General features: G+C 44.9%; 1 protein-coding gene across 1 annotated transcript in view; it reads left to right on the top strand.

Annotated features, from left to right (window-relative positions):
* Nucleotides 1–21,175, top strand: part of TNC (tenascin C) — a 66,768-nt gene that overhangs the window by 8,348 nt on the left and 37,245 nt on the right. Inside the window, exons 5-13 of the mRNA XM_042914112.1 lie at nt 101–257; nt 3,634–3,903; nt 5,179–5,364; nt 5,605–5,694; nt 7,134–7,397; nt 15,602–15,874; nt 16,691–16,963; nt 17,567–17,839; nt 20,284–20,556. Coding sequence (XP_042770046.1) covers nt 101–257; nt 3,634–3,903; nt 5,179–5,364; nt 5,605–5,694; nt 7,134–7,397; nt 15,602–15,874; nt 16,691–16,963; nt 17,567–17,839; nt 20,284–20,556 — 2,059 coding nt within the window. The remainder of the gene's footprint in view (nt 1–100; nt 258–3,633; nt 3,904–5,178; nt 5,365–5,604; nt 5,695–7,133; nt 7,398–15,601; nt 15,875–16,690; nt 16,964–17,566; nt 17,840–20,283; nt 20,557–21,175) is intronic.

Below are 21,175 nucleotides of genomic sequence, written 5' to 3'. Positions count from 1 at the left end.
CTGTGAGATCATGACCTGAGCCGAAGTCAGCTGCTTAACCGACTGAGCCACCCAGGCATCCCCTTCCTTTAGTTCTTACCAAGGTGTTCCTATCTTTCAGAATAAAGAAGATGAGGGAGAGATCACCAAAAGCTTGAGGAGACCAGAGACCACATACAGGCAAACTGGCCTAGCTCCTGGGCAAGAGTATGAGATCTCTCTGCACATCGTGAAAAATAATACCCGGGGCCCAGGCCTGAAGAGGGTGACCACTACCCGTGAGTATCACCTTTAATAGCACTGACACCGTGGCAAAGCTGATTGTACCCCATAGCGCCTCTGGTTGATAACATTTCCCCTTACACAACATCTGCATGAGCTAGATTTTGCTCTATAAAAAACAAACCCCAAACTTAGTGGTTTAAAACAATGGTTCTGCACGGGGATGATTTGGGGTTGGTCTCAGCTGAGCAATTCTGTCCTTGAGCGGGCTCGCTTACACATCTGTGCGGGCTGGGGGCTGCTTGGCCTTCGGTGGTCTTAACCAGGATGGTGCCTTTCTGCTTCACCTGGTGTCTCAGCCTCAGTCTGCCAGCCTGGGCCTGCTCCCCCGGCAGCTGGACTGGCCGAAAAGTGGCACCATATCACTCTGTCACGGCAAATCTCAAGGCCAGTCCAGATTTCAGGGGTGAGGAAATAGATGCGTTTCTTGATGAGAGGAGGCTCACAGTGACATTTCAAAGGGGGCACAGGTACAAGATAGGTAAGACCATACCACATCACCTAATCTATATACCAGTCTTGTGAGAGAGGTAGGGCAAATATTATTGTTATTAGTAGAAACTGAGGCTTAGGGAATCTAAATCAATTTAACAAACACCACATGGTTAACAATATCAGGGGCAGAGCTGTAAGCAGGGTCTAGTTTTGTAACTTCAATCCCCTTACCACTAGCACTGACTAGCCTCTGGTTTATGTAGAATGCTGACCCCTTGTCTCCAATAGGAACATAAATTAAATGTCACTCAGTAATAAACATGTCAGAGCTTCTTGGGGATAGAATAGAATTTGGCACTAGTAGATCCTTTGGTGAGGGGAAAATCAATCTGAATTTGGAGCTGTTTTACCGAGAAGCAAATTTGTTAAACATCAATAAATAAACAAATAAAATGATGTTGCATTGCCAGTTGAGAAAATCTTTTTATCTTCAAGATACCATATGTGCCAACTGTTTCAGGAATTGATTCTTTTTGGCAAGAGATTGTTGGAAAAGTTAAATCTGTTGACTAATGACAAGAAAGAACATCTTGCATTTAAATATTTGCACATTCTGCCTAGCTCTGAGCCAACTCCTAGACTGTCTCCTCTGTAAGCAAGTGTTTTCCATCATGCTGACACCATCCCTCTGTGGTAGGTAGAAAGCAGGTATCAACAGGAAAAAAATCATTAGATCACCACCAAGGCATAGAAGAAATCGAGCAAATGCTTACTTGCTTTTGTAGGGAAACTACAAAAAAATTTTTCTTTTGTCTGTCCCTTTCTTTTCAATTTAATTCTGGGGATCGGCTGCTTTATTCTTCTAAGCAGGGCAAACATCCCAATGCCTGAAGTTCCTTAATCACATAAATATCAACACTGAGAGGCAGACGTGTATTGCTAATACCCGAACTTTATCCAGGCTTAAAGGACCTTAAAGTTTGGGTGACAAAGCATTTTTGGCTCCTTCCCTCTGGTATCTGTATAAGGCTGTAGGACAACCATTTCTGGCATCTGGATGCTTTTGAGAGGCGTTCACATTTAAAGGAGAAAGAGCACGGGCTTTGGACCCACACACACCCGAGTGTGAATTCCAGCTCCACGGCTTACTGTCACCTTGTGCAAGTCTGCTTCTTTAATGACTCTACCATCGGGAAAATGGGTTTACAGTGTCCTTACGGGGTTGTCATGAGAGTGAGGACATACATGATAGGCACTGTGCTTGGCATTGTAGTAAGAGCTAGTGTCCTCTGTTCAAGGGTCCCAGATTTGGGGGGTGATCGGTGAGCTTGACTTGATCCAGCCTTCTTATGAAAGGGCTGCTAAGGACCGTAGCAGGTGTGGTGTGGGTGCTTGCTGGCACCTGTAAGCACACGGGACAGGCAGCTTCACGGTGGAATTGCAGCTTCATTTTCATTGTGCGTTCTATGGGTTCATCGTCTGTAAGCTGAGACTGATGGATCAACACTTTGAATTCAAACAATGGACCGTGTAGGTTTCTCACAATCAGCTATGACTTATTCCTCCTTCTCATTCCTATATAAAACTAAAGTTCCTTTCATTTGATATTGTTTCCTCAACCAATGCTGAAAACACAAACTTAGCTATTTTTAAATTGAAGAAATAAACACTAACTAAATGCCCTAATATCTTAATTTTAGGCATTTACCGAATGCTTGGTCTGTCTTAACGTGTGCATTAAAATTGTTTATATCGTGAGAAAAAAAAAAAAAGAATGAAGACATAAATGACAAAGTCTGCTGCTATGCTGGGTACTAAAAGGGTTCAAGGACCCACTCTCTAAATGAATGAATTTAGGCCCTATCTAAATTGAATAACACAGTTTGAATAAACCGTAGAGAAATGTGGTACACAACAGTGAAAAAAGTGCATTAAGGCACTCGTATTTTTAATCGTGGCAAGAGCACTTAGAATGCGGTCTACCTTCTCCATGAGTTGTGAAGTGTACGATGCTGTGTTGTCACCTGTAGGCACTGTGTTGTCCAGCACATCTCTAGGACTTATCCATCTTATGTAACTAAAACTTTATACGCGTTGGGAAGGGTAAATGTGTTTACCTGATTACAACAGGGTCAAACAGGGCCCTCGTTAGGAAGGGACATATCAGTGAGGTTTTGAAGGCTGAATGGGAGATTTTTTTGGAGGGGGTAGGGCAATCTCAGGAAGAAGATACAAAGGAAAAGCAAGGGCAGAGGCCAGGAGGTAAGAAATAGCATGTCACACCTGCTGTCACCACACAACAACACAACACACACAGCACAACACGATAACACCAGAGTGGGTGGGGTGGGAGGAGAGCTGAGACAAAGGCACAAAGATGGTGAGGCTTGGGATGGCTGTGACTTTCTGTGTGGAGTGTTTCATCACAACTGACTCTCCATACCTGGCCAAGCTAGGGGTGGCCTCACTTTTTGGCTCCATAATTCTAATGGAGAAGTCATCAACCATCCAGGCAGTTTTGCCTAATTAAAAAGCCAGAGAAACTAAATCAATGTTTGTCTGTTTGTTTGTTTTCTAATGAAATAGGCCCTAAGCATGTTTCTTCAACTTAAGAGAACCGTACTGATAATAACAACAGGGCTACGACCATTTATCATGTAACTGCCATGCTCCAGGCTCTGTGCTAGATGCTTTGTGAGCATTATCTCCTTTAATGTGCGAAAAAAAAAAAACCCAATAAATCCTTCAAGGTAGTGGCATCATCCCTATTTATAGCATGTCAAATAAGAAATTGAGACTAGAAAGACAAAAAAGGTCAGATGGTCAGTATACACCTACCTATTCAGGAGTGGATCTGGATGGCTGCAAGCCCCTCTCTGCTCAGCCCCTAGCCCTGGCCCCAGTCTCTGAAACCACTCCGTTGTCTGCCTGTAACAGGCTTGGATGCCCCCGGCCAGATAGAGGTGAAAGATGTCACAGACACCACTGCTCTGATCACTTGGTTCAAGCCCTTGGCCGAAATTGACGGCATCGAGCTCTCCTACGGAATCAAAGACGTGCCCGGCGACCGCACCACCATTGATCTCACACATGATGAGAACCAGTATTCCATCGGGAACCTGAAGCCGGACACCGAGTATGAGGTATCCCTCATCTCCCGCAGGGGCGACATGTCCAGCAACCCTGCCAAAGAGACCTTCACAACAGGTAACGGGCCCTCACCTGTAAACAGCCAGGAAGGGATTGTGACTCCTCTCTCACTCCATGCTAGGGTGCCTTCCAGGCTCCTTTTACAGTAGGACAATGGAAAGGGAAACTTCATTCCTTTAAGTGTTTATTCTAAAATATTGTAGAGAGTAATATATATTTTTTAATGTTTTTTTTTTTGAGAGAGCGAGAGAGACAGAGCACAAGTGGGGGAAGGGCAGAGAGAGAGGGAGACACAGAATCTAAAGCAGGCTCCAGGCTCTGAGCTGTCAGCACAGAGCCCAACATGGGACTTGAACTCACAGACTGCGAGATCATGACCTGAGCTGAAGTCAGACACTTAACTGACTGAGCCACCCAGGTGCCCCTAGAGAGTAGTATTTGAAAGAAAAAAAAAAAACTATACCCAAATAACCTTCCAAAAATAAAAATAAAAAGCATACATAGGGGCGCCTGGGTGGCTCAGTCGGTTAAGCGTCCAACTTCGGCTCAGGTCATGATCTCATGGCCCGTGAGTTCGAGCCCCGTGTCGGACTCTGTGCTGACAGCTCAGAGCCTGGAGCCTGCTTCAGATTCTGTGTCTCCCTCTCTCTCTGACCCTCCCCCATTCATGCTCTGTCTCTCTCTGTCTCAAAAATAAATAAACATTAAAAATAAAATTTAAAAAATAAAAATAAAAATAAAAAATAAATTAAAAAATAAAATAAAATAAAAAGAAAAGCATACACAGAAGGTGCTGCTGGTCTGACAGTCTCAGACAAAAGCTGATTAAAATAAAATTGAAATAAATATTTTCATAATAAAGTACAGTTTATGGAAAGCATGAATGGCAAAGAGGCCTGTAACCTCTTAGCCTGTGGCAGCCTTTTAAAAGTTCCAAGATGTCAATCAATCACTGATTCAATAAATATTTTCTTCGGAGCTCAGTGAGCTCCATGTGATTTATTAGAAATGCAGCGATGGGCACAACAGACCAGTTCTTACTTATACTCACAGGCCTTATTTGTAAGTTTCTGTTTATACATATATTTTTAAGCACAAAATCTGGGGAGTGCGTGCATGACTAGAGTATCACACACATCAGTAAAGGGGAGAGGTGCCCTACATGCAGTATTTGTTTCCATCTGTGCATCAGCAGTACAGGTGGGTGTGGGGGAGATACTGTCGTTTTTCTCCAAGGGTAGGTGCCTTTCATGTTTCCGCTTGAACTGTCAGACTCCCACTCTCCCGGTGCCTGGTGTTTGTGATATAAATGTCCCTTCCTGTTCCACACAGGCCTGGATGCTCCCAGGAATCTCCGTCGCGTCTCCCAGACAGACAATAGCATCACCCTGGAGTGGAGGAATGGCAAGGCAGCCATTGACAGTTACAGAATTAAGTATGCGCCCATCTCCGGAGGTGACCATGCTGAGGTGGAAGTGCCAAGGAGCCAGCAAACCACAACCAAAACCACGCTCACAGGTGAGCTGCGCACCCCAGGCCCAGCGGGCCCCATTTTGCAGCCCTCCACAAGGAGAAACCGCTGTGGTTCCCAGCTACCTCTCTCACTCGGAATTCAGTGACTCAGTCTGTAGAACATACCAGACACTGAGAAATCACGGCCTCCGGCGACAGGCAGCTCAGGGCCATTCTTCTGATCCTCTGAAAGTCTTTCCAGTTTGGGGCTGAATAATATCGACCTGCACATTCTTTCTCACTTAGGTCTGAGGCCGGGAACTGAATATGGGATCGGAGTGTCTGCCGTGAAGGCCGACAAGGAGAGCGATCCGGCCACCATCAATGCGGCCACAGGTGAGATGCCCCTGGATCCCCACCACCACTGGGCTCCTGCATACAGACACGCTAGGGCCCAGGCGACAGAAAACCTACTTTGAAAGAAACAGTAGACACACAGAGGAGAAAGAGGCCCCTAGGATCATCCAGCCCAGATGTCTAATTCCAAAGTAACATAAGCACGCCACATCTCAATGATACTGAGGGGAACAAGAATTTTTTAGGAGAAATTGGAACCAGAGTTTATAAGAAACCTGCAAACTTTTTTAAGTTGGTAATCATTTCCATTTTTTTGGTAAACCATGAACCAATCCAAACATATCTGGGGGGTTTTCTCTTAGGAAACACCTGACTTTTATTATGTACCCTCGTCCCACAGATGAGAAGTGGCAGGAACATGGTTTCAGACAGACTTTGCTCTTATCCATTCCATCCTGAAGCTCCAGCCTCTGGATGAGGGTGGTAAGGAGCGGTATGATGTGAAGCCATTGGTTCTTTCCTCAAGTTTCTTTCTTTTTTTTCCTGGAAAATTTATTTTTAAAAAAAAAGCAAGAAAGGAAAGGAAACTCTTCCCTCTACTTCTCCATCAGCCTCCTCCTTACTTCCCCCAGGCACCATGAAGAAAAAGGGTCTGGTGTACAGAGAGAACATAGATCGTGCCTCGTGGAGCTTCCTCTTTATGCAGGAGCCAATGCTAAGCACTTGCACACATACTCTTTTTTATCTTTTCATTTCGAGCTAATTGTCAATTCACATGCTATTGCGAGAAATATCACAGAGAGATCCCCAATGGATAAATCTGCGTAATCCTAGAATAGTATCACAACCAGGAAACTGACATCGATGCAAGCTATCAACTTTATGCACACTTCACTAGTTTTACATGCACTCACTTTTGTATGTGTGTGTAGTTAGTTGTACATAATTTTATCAGCAGCAGCTTTTTTAATCCACCGGTGTCTTTAAGACACAGAATAGCCCATCAGTAGGATCGCTTTTGTCCCCTCTTTTGTAGCCACAGGCACCTCCCTCTCTCTCCCTCTCCCTAACCCTTGGCAAATCCCTGTTCTTTCCTTCATCCCTGTAATGTTATTTCAAGAATGCTACATATAAAGATTCACCCAGTATGCAGCCTCCAGAGATTGGCTTTTTCCCTCAGCGTCATTCTCTCAAGGTCCATTCAAGTTATTTAAAAGTTCTTTTTAGATGCTTTTAATGGAGTAGTACTTCATGGTATGGATGTACCACTATATTCTTCTTAATCTTCCAAAATGCCAAGGCAATGTTCAGCGGCAGTTGACAAAAGTGAAAACCCAGGCTCAGAGGGGAAAGTCGCCCACAGCCAGCCAGCCCCTGTATGCAGAGCTGGGATTGGAGCCCAGAGCTGCCCTCCAGCCCCAGAAGCAGCCCAGCCTCCCAGCCTGAGGAATGTTCATCTCTCTCTGCTTTCCTCCCAGACATGGATGCACCCAAGGACCTCCGGGTTTCTGAAACCACGGAGACCAACCTGACCCTGCTCTGGAGGAAGCCTTCGGCCAAGTTTGACCACTACCGCCTCAACTACAGCCTTCCCTCAGGGCAGCCGGTGGAGGTGCAGCTTCCGAGAGATGCCACCTCCCACGTGCTGAGAGGCCTGGAACCCGGGCAGGAATATACCATCCTCCTCACAGCCGAGAAGGGCAGGCACAAGAGCAAGCCGGCGCGAGTGAAGGCGTCCACAGGTGAGGTCGGCCTCTGAGCTCCCTCCACACCCTCTGTTGATTCCGAGGTTTGCAGGCCCCTAAGTCGGCCTGTCTCCATAAGGGAAAGCAAGTGAGAAAACGCGCCACTGTCTCTCCTCGTGCCTCCTCGACATAAGTAACACTGTGAAGGAACCACTTCCCCACCTTTCCCCTGTCAGCTGATTCGGCAAAGTCTTCCTGCTGGGAAATCACTTAGTGCTTGCTAAATATTTCTTCCTGGGAGAACTTAAAGCATCAGGGTTGGTGTTTGTCTTTGGTTCTTTTTTTTAAATTAATTTGGTACATTTTACAGACTCTTTCAAATTGTTTCTGGGGTTTTTTCTGTCCCCCCTCTCTTTAGCCTAACGATAACTTACTTTGCACTTCATTATTTTTTCAAGACGGCCATGACGTTGGTAATAATTCTTTGGTTATTTCTCACTAAATGTTTTTTAAATGTATTTATTATTATTATTGTTTTTAGTAATCTCTACACCCAATGTGGGGCTTGAACTCACGACCCTGAGATCAAGAGTTGCAGGCTCCACTGACTGAGCCAGCCTGGCACCCCTCCCACTAATGTTTTTATTCCAGGTCTTTTGCTTCCCTCTAAGGTTACCTGAAAATTTGCATATGGTCCTTTGAGCAGCCTTTCACAGCGCGCTTCCCATTTTCTCTTTTTCCCTAGTCGTCAAGAGGCCAACTTGGTTTGCTAAATCCTGATCTCCAGTGTCCCTTCCACCCCAGTTGTCCTGTTCTTTGTACCTGCTGCCACCCTTCCTCAGTGGCTAAGTTGAAAAAACGATCAGAAAAACCATCCATTCTTCCTACATGAAAAATATGTGCATATAATTTTGGCCCCAAACTTTTCAAAGAGGTATAGGCAGAAATGTTAATTCTATAAGGCTTGAAAGTAATATTCTTTAGTCTTGATTTAATTAGTATTTATCTAAAACCCACTGAATACACAGTATTGTGCTGATATTTGAGGGACAAGTGGGTCACATACTTAGCATTGTTATTTTCACTTATGGGCTCCTGCTCCCTGTCTGTGAGGGAGACTAACTAGAATGTTAGATGGATGGAAGGCAGTCAAGGAAAGGGGGTGAATGGGAGAATCAGGGGCAGCCAGAGAAAGTTTTAGGGAAGAGATATTACTCCAACTCAATCTCGAAAATCAGAAAAGGGGTTGTAATGATGGGCAAATTTGGATATGCCTTGAAGAGTCTTTGTCATTTGTGAATGAATACCTTCACCTACATGTAACAGAGAACTCAAATAGCAGTCACTTAAGCAAAACAGAAGTTGATATCTTCTCTTAGAAGATAAATCTGAGCCTAGGTGGTTCAGGTATGGCATAGCAGGTCCAAGTTAGCAGGGACTTGGGTTTTTCTCTGTTTCTGTTCCACCATTCTTAGTCCTTGGCTCTAGCAGTACAGCCTTCACATCTGTGTTCTGGGCAGGATGGAGGAGGAAGAACGAAAAACAAAAGGGAGTAGTACCTCCTAGATGAGTCTCTCTGGAAACCTTACCGTTCATTTCTCATAGTTCATAGGCTGCTCCTAGCTATAAGCAAGTCTAGGAAAGGTAGTCTTCTGTCTCAGCATGTCACTGCCCACATAAAACTGTTGGAGAAAGAAAGGCTATTTGGTAGAAAAAGATCAGCCTCCTCAGAGAGTCTAAAGTGAGCTCAGGTGGTCAATTCTATGGACTCTGTGCATGTACTGCTTCCCACCCAGCTATGTAATGATCCTTAAGGATGCTCTGGAGGGACAATTTAATCCTAGAGAAGGGAAGAGCAAAATAGAATCCAAAAGAAATAATTCTATGGTAGAGATTTGAATGTTTCAGATTGTAAACATGAACTTGTCATGAGGTGTCAAGAGACAGCAAAACAAGAGAGAATCAGAAAAACAAGAGAGAAAGCATTTCTTTCTCTTTTTTCTTCTTCCTCTCTTTCTCCTCTTTTCTTCTTTTTCTCCTCCTCCTCCTCCTCCTCCTCCTCCTCCTCCTCCTCCTCCTTCTCCTCTCTCTCTGTCTCTTTCTCTCTCCTGTCTCTCTTTTTGCCTTTCCTTGGGTTTGACAAATGCTATATCAAAGAGTTTCCTATCTCCCCTCAATCATTTTACCCCCTGGCTGGAGCTAGGTTATCTCCTGTCTCCCGGGGGGAAGCCCCAGGCCTCAGCCGCTCAAGATGAAAGCTTTTAAGTGAACCACAGGCTTGAATTACTTTGTCTCTGACTAAGAGCCCAGTTTTGGCATCCCAAAGTCTCAGTGGTTTCATTTCCGCAGCCATGCATTCTTAATACAGTTTCCAAAAAATCATGTTGTCTATTTAAAGATGTCCTTCATTTCAGTAAAATGGGCAAAGTTCCTTTTATTGGCTCTTCCTCCACAATCTCCATAATATTTTTCCCTATGGCTTTCTCCATAGAACAATTTAATTTTCTTAAAAGTTAGGTGGGCGTTTCTTTCCTCTCCTGAATTCTATGTTTTCAAGTCTCCTACATTTCCTCGCTCAATAATGTACTGCTACTGAGCTCCATGAGTTAAGTTCTGTGGCTACTGGATCAGTTAGGACATATGTGTGCTTCCAAGGAACTTGCTGATAAACAGATTGACAGACAACAACACAACACTCCACTTTCTAGAGTTGGGGGTACAGAGGGTGCAGCAGAAGCACACAGTGACTCCTGAGCATCATGAAAGGCTTAAAATGGGGGGAAGCTCTTGCACAGACCCATAAAGACCAACAGGTCTTGGTTGTGGAGTATGTGTAAGTACAAGGCACTTGGCCTTGTCCATATGGAAGAACATACATATGGAAAGAAAAAAGAAACAGATACAGTGGGCGCTCTTGGGCAAGTGTTCCCTGTGGCTGTGAGTCCCAAAATGTCAAAGGACTTCAGGTTCAAACCTCAGAAGAAAGGAACTCCCAGTTCTGCATCACAGACTTCTGAAGAGCAGCAGTCTGAAGTGCTATTCATTATCTGTGGGTTTTATGGAGATGTGGAATTGGCTGCCCCTAAAGCATTTTTCCCCCAGAGAATTTCGGAGCTCTAGCTGTGGAATTGATGCAGCACCAAATTAAAAGTATGCATAAGCTAACTGCCCATCACACCTGAAATACAATCCAAGGACCCTACCACAGCCCACATGGCCCTACGGAATTTGGCCCTTCCAATCTCTCTGACCCTCCCACCACTTGTCCCCTTATGCATTTCACCGTGGTCACCCTGGCCTTCTCGCTGTTCCTTGAGTATACCAAGCCTGCTCCTACCTTAGGGCATTTGTACATGCTATACCAGCTGCCTAAATGCCACTCCTCTCCCAGTTATTCATCGGCATCTCCCTCATTTTATTCAACTCAAGTGTCATCTCAGTAGACTTCTCTGGCCACCAGTGTGAAATCATGTTCCCATCCTGATTTAGCCCTTCATGCTGCTCCAGAGTTCCTCATGACACTGACCTGGCCTGATACTATTCAATAATTCATTTATTTGCCTATGACCTGCCTCCTACTACCAACCAGAATGTAAAGACTCTGTTTCCTTTTATCCAGTGCTGCATTCCCATTGCCTTAGGCACAGCCAAGCACACTGTGTGTGCTTCATGAGCATTCGGGGACCCCAGCTACTCCAGAGGGGTAGTGTTTCCATTGAACTTCTTGGTCTTTTCCTTCCACGTTTGCATTAACAGCCCAAATGCTATACCTTTAGGATTAAGGGAAGGGAAGCTATTCTGTTGTCTTCAATTAAGCTTACTCTGGATACAAAAGGAAGGAAAGAAAGGAGGGAGAAAGGGAAGGGAGGGAGGGGGAGAAAGAGAAAGAAAGAAAAAAACAGAGAGGGAGGAAGGAAGGATGGAAGGAAGGAAGAGAGAGAGAGAGGGAGAGAGAGGGAGAGAGGAAGGAAGGAAGGGAGGAGGAGAAAGATACTATCCCTGTTAGTGTTGAAGAAAATTAGTGTGTTCAAGGCCTCTCCCCCATGCCTAACCCCACCTTTATGTTCTGATAAACTCAGAATATACTCTGCTTAATCTCAGAATAAGAGTCCTGCTTAAAGTGGAGGCCATGAATTTGCCATAAGCAGTAAAGGACAAAGCAGACAGAATATGTAAAACACAAGGCCTATAGAGCATCTTTCCATACCAGCGTAAGACTCAACAATGATACTCCAGTAATTCTCCAGGGTTTGGGAAGCAGAAAGGTGGAATTTTGCTTATAGTCACAGCTGCAAGTAACAGAGAACATTCTGCTGCGATGCCATTTTTATTTTTTCATGGAGCAAACCAAATTTATTCAAATATTTAACCATCCAACAAATATTTATTACTTGACTGCTATGGGCCAGGCAATGCTGGTATATAGAACAGGAAGACACAACCCCTCTCCTCAAGAAACAATGCATGTTGCAATGAGAAAGAGAGAACCCAAACCCAAATTATAAGAATATAGCTAGTCTGTTTGAGAGGGAAGTGTGGGAAGCAATGGGAGCAGAAGCAACTACCCGTTCCAGACCCAAGCAAAGGGGAGGAAGGGTATCAGAGAAGGCTCTTCGGAAGATGTGATACTTGGCTGAGTCCTCAAAAAGGAAAAGGAGAAGGAAGTGCAGAAGGGGGTAATGACATTTCCAGCAGGAGGAACAGCATGTGAGAAACTCAAAGGCATGAGCAACTTCACATTAGTGAAACATAAGCTATCCAGTCCTGCTGTATGATGGAGGGGAGAACAGCTAGGTATGGGGTTGGAGACATCATCAGAGACTGTCTACAAGGGGCAGTGAATATTGTGTTGAGGGGCTCTGGCTTCATTCTTGACAGTGATAAAGAGTCACTGAAAAGTTTTCAGGCAGGCAAGGCTTTTAATTTTAATTATCTTGACTTTTCAAGATGAGATCAAAGCAATTAAATCTACCCTTTGGGGTCCTTGGGCTTGAATTTGGCCATCCCCCCGCTGTGGGAGAATCACGGTCTCCCATTAATGAACACTAAAAGTGAATTCCTAATCAGCCAGCACTTGGTAATTACTTGGTCTTCAAGATGGTGGAAGATTTAAAGTTGGCACATCTAAAGGTTTAAAGTTAGCACAGCCAGAAATTCCTTCAGGCCAGCTGGTCAACCCACCATGAGCATAGAATTGGGATTTCGAAATTCTGATTTCCCAGGCCCACTGACATTGTTCAGAGGGTAGATGCCAGTGCACAGCTGTAAGAAGAAGACAACAGCCTTTTCATAAAGAAATGCCAAGAAATCCAGCGTGCAACTCCACAGCGGAAACACCGGGCTTCTGGGGCAATGAGCCCACCAGTGTGTCGTTTGTTGCTGAAATGTAGAGTCTGCATTTATGTGAAGCCTTTTGGTCCCCACCTCAACTATTGTCTGCTGTATTTTTATTCGTGTTCTTCCCTCCAATTTCATAATTATTATCTCTCTCCCTTTAATTTCTCAGTCAAGTTTATTCAGCGAAAGTTACAGCTTTTACTTATCTGACTAGCATTGATTTAATGAGAGATTGCGGGCGCACGGATATCACCCATTATGGAAACACTCACAGAGTGCTCACTAAAGATAAACTGATACTCTTTCTTGATTTGCTTAGCAAAAAAAAAAAAAAAAAAAAGTGGAAGAATAGTCAAACATTTTGGTGGAAGTATTATCCGCGTGATTATTACTATTTACTGAGCAACATGACATTATGTGAAAATTACTCTGTCAACTGTATGAAAAGATGAAGCAGGATGCGAGGGGCATTGTATAATAGTATCAGTGGCATATAAAAAAGCCGATCCAAAGAAGATGGTTCCCCTCAGGAAAAGACACTCCCCACTGTGGATCCCCTCCTGTGCTCTCTTCATCCGTCTTTACTGCAAAAGCTTTCGCAGACAAACCATCATCACCTCCTGCCTGCCTCAGTTAGGGAACTCCCCTCACCTGCCCCCCACCCCCCACAACCTGATTCCTAACAGTGTCTTCATGGGAAAAAAAAAAAGTTTTATGTCAGAATTAGAGAGACTACTTAAAAAGCAGTTACCTGAGAAGGAAAGACAGTGATTTAATTCACATAAAGGGGAAAATCATCAATGTCAGCGAAGTTCCTGACAAGCAGTTTTGACAGAAGGAGGAGAAAAAAGAAGGAAGTAGGGTAAGAGGGGACATTTATGGGCTATAGGATTGATTTCTTCAACCTTAATGTGTTGCTTAGATTGTTTTTTTGCATGAAGACTGCTAGAATATTTGGAAAGGATGCACTTCTGATTTTAGCTGTGCTTAAATCCCAAGGCCATGGAGACGACTGTTTTATCTCTGTAGCATTGCTCCTGGCCTCCCAAGGGCCAGTGGGTTTAAGGATGAGTGACTCTCCCTTTCTTTCTCCAAAACCAGACAGATCACTTTGAGTTATAGGTCCTCTCTTTCTCATCAAGATCACATTTTTGTGGTTAAGAACTGCTACGAGGTTCTGGGTGAGCTTCAGGGCATGAATTTGGGTTAAATGAGGAGCCTGTATGATGTAGTTCAACATCAGGTATGGTGCACATTTCCTGTAAGGCCCAGATAGTAAATATTTTAGACTTTTCAGGCCATAAGGTTTCTGTCACAACTATTCAAGAGTGCCTTTGTAGCACAAAGCAGCCATCAACAATACATGAATGAACAAGCATGGCTGTGTTCCAACAAAACTTTATTTATGACACCAAAATTTGAATTTCATTTGTATTTCCATAGGTCATGAAATATTCTTTTTGGGTTTTTCCCCCAATCATTAAAAAATATAAAAACCATTGTTAGCAGTTCATTACCAAAATAGACAGCAGGCAAGATCTGACCCTCAGATCATAGTTTACAGGCCCCTGTTCTGGATCAAACAAGATTTGAAGGAGGATAAGCTTTGTCAATATAAAACATTAGGAAGAACCTTTCCCCAGGACTTGGAAAAGTCTGAATTAAATAGATTCTTGAAAAGAAATCCCTCAGAAAGGATATCTTCAATTTTTTTTTTTTAATTTTACTGTTTATTTTATTTTTGAGAGAGAGAGACAGAGCACAGGCAGGGGAGGGGCAGAGAGAGAGGGAGACACAGAATCCGAAGCAGGCCCCAGGCTGCGAGCTGTCAGCACAGAGCCTGACGCAGGGCTCAAACCCACAGACAATGAGATCATGACCTCAGCCGAAGTCGGACACTTAACCCGAGCCACCTAGGCACCCCTTCAATCAGATTTCAAGCTGGGATTTTCAGGTTAGAAGTGTGCTTTAATGGACATAGGGTCCATTTGAAACTAGCAGCCAATGTGAGGCATAAACACAGAAACAATTTGTTCTTTTAAATGAGCTCAAGGCAGTTCTTGCTCGGTTGTTTACAAGATCCATTTCCAGAGGAAATCCTTTCTTCCTAGGTCATGCAAAGCCCATTTAAGCTCAGCCCTGGGCAAATTATCACCTTGAAGGCATATTCAGACAGGTGCATTGTTATTGTACTTTTTGTGTTCAGGAGATGAATGAAGATAATATCACCTTTGATTTTAATTGAGCTTTAATAAGCTCTGTTCCTCCCAGGCCTTAGTCTTTCCATCCAGTAAGGGACGATCTTGCAAAGACTCCTCGCCTTCCTCAGTATGCCTTCCTTGAATTGTGGTTAATTTATCTCTGATCTTTCTGAAGTAGTTTATGTGAACTGATTTGAGCCTCAGAAACGGTCAAAAATTCCAACATAGAGACTGTAAAACAGACCTTCCGGAGGAGATTGAGGAAGCCTGAGAAGGAAGGGAATCTAAGAGGAGCCCATTTTCTCAAAATACAGAAGGCTGAGCAGCTCAGACCAAGAATCCTGAGAATAGCAGAAGGCTGTTCCTTATGATCTCATCCTTAGAATGAGAGACACTTTCCAAAATGGAAACTGAAGCCTAGAGCACTCCTAATGTGGATATGTAGAGTTTTCTATATTCACAGGACACTGGTCAGTAGGAATATGCCATTTCCACAAGACACACCCAAATATGCCACAAGGCAAAATAAGTATTACATTGATTTTTCTGGTGATGTTTTGATGGCAACAGCAGCACTCGGGGATGCAGAAACGCGGGACTCGGCCCTGCCCCGGCTCCCACCGCAGGACTTTCAGCATTGGCAATGGGTTTGCCATTTCTGGGTTCCCAGAAGGAGAGGGATTTGAGGAATGGTTTAACTGACCCATCTCTGTCATTATTCAGACCATGCCCCTGAACTGGAAAACCTCACGGTGACCAAGGTTGGCTGGGATGGCCTCAGACTCAACTGGACCGCAGCTGACCGGGCCTATGAGCACTTTGTCATTCAGGTGCAGGAGGGCAACAGGACGGAGGCAGCTCAGAACCTCACGGTGCCCGGCAGCCTGCGGGCTGTGGACGTCCCGGGCCTCAAGGCCAACACCCCTTATAGAGTCACCATCTATGGGGTGATCTGGGGCTATAGAACACCAGTGCTCTCTGCTGAGGCCTCCACAGGTACCTCTTATCCTTCTGTCTCTAGCTTCTGTTTTTCCTAACAGGAAACTACCCACAGAAAATCAGACACAACAGATAACCAGACACAGTTCACTTTAAAAAAATTCTTTTTAAGTTTATCTATTTTAAAAAAGAGTGCAAGTGGGGGAGGAGCAGAGAGAGAGAGAGAGAGAAAGAGAGAGAGAATCCCAAGCAGGCTGTGCAGTGTCAGCGCAGAGCCTGATGTGGGGCTTGAACTCACAAACTGTACGGTCATGACCTGAGCCAAAATCGAGTTGGACACTTAACCGACTGAACCACCCAGGCACCCCAGACACAACTGCTTTTGAATGGACTCATTCTGCCCCAAGTTATGGCACCATGGTGTCTAATGGAGGGAAGCCATCAGGCTACATAACTCCAGGGGTACGTTTGACACCACAACCCACGTGAACAACACCCTTTGAAGTTGTGCACAGCCCTGCCTGGGGACCATACACACAGCCCCAAAGGCAAGGATCTTTATCTTCACAAACAGGCTCCCTCTTGGCAAGGGATGTTAAGACGTTATACTTAAAAGGAAAAAAAAATCACAAAATTAATCTCCTTGTCCACTGAAGGTTAGGACAGTTCTTTAGTAAAGTAAGATGACAAATATTTTTCTATACCTCATGCTCTTTGTTCTATTCCTCAAATTCAGGAGGAATAGCTGCATGCTGCATGTTTATTAAAGACAGTCATATATTTTTAAGTAATATAAAGCCTATTCTTGTGTTCAAGACTCCTGGATCTTGCTGTGTGATTTGATCATTAAACTAGTTCTTTGTCCTTCTCCAGGGGAAACTCCCCATTTGGGAGAGATCATGGTGTCCGAGGTGGGCTGGGATGCCCTCAAACTCAGCTGGACTGCTCCGGAAGGAGCCTATGAACAGTTTTTCATTCAGGTGCAGGAGACTGATACAGTAGAGGCAGCCCGGAACTTCACAGTCCCCGGAGGACTGAGGTCCGTGGACCTGCCTGGGCTCAAAGCAGCCACTCATTATAACATCACCATCCGTGGGGTCACGCAGGAATTCAGCACGACTCCTCTCTCTGTTGAAGTCTTGACAGGTATTCTAGACTGGTTCATTAATTTACTTCCTCCCCTTGTCTCTGCTCGGGAGGGATCAAAGCTCTTCCTGCTGTAAGCTGGGCTCAGCCCCTGCCACATTGGGGAACACCGGTGAATCATCCCCGCTCCCATCCGAATGTCATATCCCTTATTTGGCCAAGTCCGAGTGTAGCATGTTAGCCAATCCCATGGAAAATTCCACCTAGTCTTCCCTTACAAAAGTGAGAGGTGACTTTTCTTTCAAAGCAAGTTTTCAGTCATAACAGCTAAGAAGTTGGAAAGCACAGTTTGCAAGTGGGAAAAAAAAATTGGTCTGAGCTCATTTTAAGAACACACTAAAAGATTCCCCCAAAGCCCCATTTATATGTTAAGAATGGAAGTTATGAACAATTCCTAGAACTATCTTTCATTCCCGGAGACTGAACAGAAAACCCCTGGCTTTAGTGCCAACAGAGTGTGCTCTACACCTGCTGTAAATCATGCATCTGTAATCAACACTAACCAGACAACTCATCCCAACCTCGGCCAAAATGTCATCTCACCTGAATCCTAGCACGCAATTACCTTTTTTAGTAACTCAGCAACTCTTTGTCCTTATGCAGAGGAGGTTCCAGATCTGGGAAACCTCACAGTGACCGAGGTTCGCTGGGATGGCCTCAGCCTGGACTGGACGGCCCCCGAGGGGCTCTATGAGCAGTTTGTCATTGCAGTCCGGGAGGCTGACCAGGCCGAGGAAGCTCACAGTCTCACGGTTCCTGGCAGCCTACGCTCCGTGGAAGTCCCAGGCCTCCGGGCCAGTACCCCTTACACGGTCACCCTGCGTGGCAAGGTCAGGGGCCGCAGCACTCGACCTGTTGTTGTGGAGGCCATCACAGGTATAGGACCCTCCTCCCACACCAGGGACATGATTGAGCCAACCTCTCTTTGGAAGAGAAAGAACATTCCCCACGTGTCAGAGTGTGGTTTCAGTGTTCCGACAGGCAGCGCGAAGGGAGGCTCTAACTCAGGAAGGGCTGGGTTGGAATTGCACCTTGCTGGATTTTCTTGGCTCTAGCATTTTACATTTCTGAGCCTTCTTTTCTCACCTTCAAATCAAAGATAATACTCTACCTCAGAACATGGTCCTGAGCAGTAGATGAAATAATGACCAAAAATGCTTAGCAAAGCTCCATTCCTGTAGTAAATATTGAACGGCACATAGCTAAATATATAAGATAACCATGTATCTACTAAAAATAGCATAAACAGTAGGGCCATGGTGGCACAAGAATAGGGTCAGAACTTTCTAGAGAAATCTTACCATTAGAGGCCTCAGAGGCCCTAACGTTGTCCAACTTGTAGTCACATCTCTATGGAATAACCTTTGAAATGATCTTCTGCTGAAATTGTTCAAGTCTGTCTCTCCTTAAGAGACACTCAGGGAAGGCATATTTCCAAGAAAAAAACAGCCACATTTGACTTCAATGTTTTTCATTCAGTTTAGGGAGGAAAAACAATTTATCTCAATTTGTCCCCTGGAAATATGCTGTTCCATCTGTCATTGGAAACTCTGTGCTGTTCATGAGTTTTTAGAAACCACTTTAAAGGGGGCAAATGGGCCAAATTTTTGGTAATCGGGTTCTTATGCTGGGCCCTAAGTCCATACCCTTCTCTATCTATCTATCCTGTGTTTTCATAATACTATCCAAATAACCTAGTTCAAATAAATTGTTCTCCTTGCTCACATACACCGAATAAAGTTGGTGCTTGTGAGAAACGACACACAATTCCAAAAATGAGAAAGGTGATGTTACGATCCAGCTGTGCTGGCCGAGTCAGTGTTGTCCTGTGCTGCCTGGAATGTCTTCAAACCCAGTGAGCCAGAGGGGCTATTGAGACACCTGTGATCCGGATGCAGGATGCTAACAGTCTGTATCTAACAACAGAATTCCTTTTGCACGTGAAACCTTACCAGGAACCCCACTACGTGCCAGATAAGTGAACAGCTCTTCTTGATGAGCTAGGAGGGCAGGGAGGACTGCCTTCACTGATACCCCCACAAGAGCACCAAGGCTACATGGTCATTTGAATACAGCCCCTCAAAAAGGCTGAGTTTGCTCAGACTCACAGGCACCGAGAACAAGTGCCTCGGGTGCACCTTTCTTGGCTGGAATCTTTACAGATATTTTCTTTTCTAACTTCAAGTGCATGGCCACAGCAGCCTTTAAAAAGTCTGAGCGGTTGCATATAATCCTGAGAGGTATCCCACCAAGCAGTGGGTTTTCCCGTATTCAGAATCCAGACTTTCTAAAATCGGCAATAAGAAACACGTTAAATCTCCTTGCTACATGGTGGGAAGATCAATAGTGGGCCCTGCTCTGCACCATTGACTGAGCAAAATTTACCACTTTTAATTAAAAGTGGGCACTCATTTCGCACAAATGGCTTTGCTTCATGATGCAGCCACTCTTTGTTCTGGCACAAAGTACTAGCAGAAGGTAGGAGGGAAAGAACCAAGCCAAGAATCTAGTGCAGAACATTTGATCCCTAAAGGCCGAGTAGAGTCCAGAGAAAAAACATCACACATGTCCACACTGAGACAACATACACTTTATAAAGCCTGCCTGATAGCAGGTGGCCAGCAATAAGACAACCTCTTCAACGCGAAGCCCTGAAATGAGGCCGATAATTCTCTCCAGTATGGTTGCAAAGTTCCAAGGGGAAACATCTAAACGGTGATGTATTTGTTGGGCAGCCACTTACTGGGCACTCACGATGGCTTAGGCATGATACTCAGGGGTTTATAAATGGTATTTAGCCATCACACAGTCCAGTGATATGTCAGCCCCCTTTATAGGTGAGCAGAGTAAGACTCAGAGATGAGCTGGGTGATGGGCCCAAGATGACCTGGCTAATAAAGATCATTGTGGGAATTCCAACAATGGAAGGCCCAGCGGCCTCCAAAGCCTCCACTTTTAACATCCCTACCCCCCTTACCCTGACCCACAATCCCACTTTTCCAACTGCCCTTTCATTTCTGGCCATGCATGTGCAGAGACCCCCTGTGGGTTGTGCAGTGGTCCAGACAGTATTGCCATCTCAAGGATGAACAGCACAGATCTTCCCCTTTCTGACTGTTTTCAACTCCTGAAGAAGGGCTGTGGCCAGATTACCACAATTCAAGTCAGAAGTAAATGCCCAGAGACCAAGAATGACCACACTTGCACACAAAAATTCTCTCGCCTCTTTCTCTCTTCCCTAGAGCTGGGCTGTGGGATGTTTGGTTTCCTCCTTTTTTTGGTTTGCAGAACTGACAAATAACGTCTCTGTCCTTCTTCAGAGGAGCTCCCCCAGCTGGCGGACATAGCCGTGACTGAGGCTGGCTGGGATGGCCTCAGACTCAACTGGACCACAACTGATCAGGCCTATGAGCACTTTGTCATTCAGGTGCAGGAGGCCAACTGGGTGGAGACAGCTCAGAACCTCACGGTGCCCGGCAGCCTGCGGGCTGTGGACGTCCCGGGCCTCAAGGCCAACACCCCTTATAGAGTCACCATCTATGGGGTGATCCGGGGCTATAGAACACCAGTGCTCTCTGCTGAGACCTCCACAGGTACCTTCCTCCCCACTGTTGATGCCCCTCCCCAAGCCACCCTGCTTTCTCTCCATGAAACTTTGCGGAAAGTCAGCTTCTCTCCATGTCTGAGTCCTTCCCTTATGCCCCTTAGTGGCTGGTCATGCATGTCCAGAGACCACACCATAAGCTGTGCCTTGGTCTGTATGCCTCTGCCATTTTGAGGATGAATGATAAAGATGTTGCCTTTTCTGACCTCCAGCCTCCAGCCTCTCCCAGACTTCCTACCACTAACTCTCTTTTGAATGATGGCTTTCGGTTTCAAGAGACAGCCTGATGGTTTTAATTCTCTTTTCCAGTGCTAGGATATAACTAAAAGCCGTCCCTTACCATGTGTGAGTTCTGGTAGAGCATAGATTATTTACTTTAGAGGGTCTTTTTGCTAGTTGGAAAAGGCGCCTTTCTATCCCAAATCCCTCAAGGGTATGGGCACTGTGGTTCTTGCATTTAAAAGAAATGTTTTAATTTAAATGTTTCTTTAAAATACACAGAGTATAATAAGAGAACTGAATTACCCTCCTCCGGGCAGTTCTCTCAGATACTGAGTCATTGTTAGAACACCAAATTAGCAAATAGCTAGACCAAAAAGAAAAAAAAA

This window comes from Panthera leo, chromosome D4 (assembly GCF_018350215.1).
Source record: "Panthera leo isolate Ple1 chromosome D4, P.leo_Ple1_pat1.1, whole genome shotgun sequence".
In the NCBI taxonomy this organism is placed as follows: domain Eukaryota; kingdom Metazoa; phylum Chordata; class Mammalia; order Carnivora; family Felidae; genus Panthera; species Panthera leo.
This window is presented reverse-complemented; position numbering and strand designations above follow the sequence as displayed.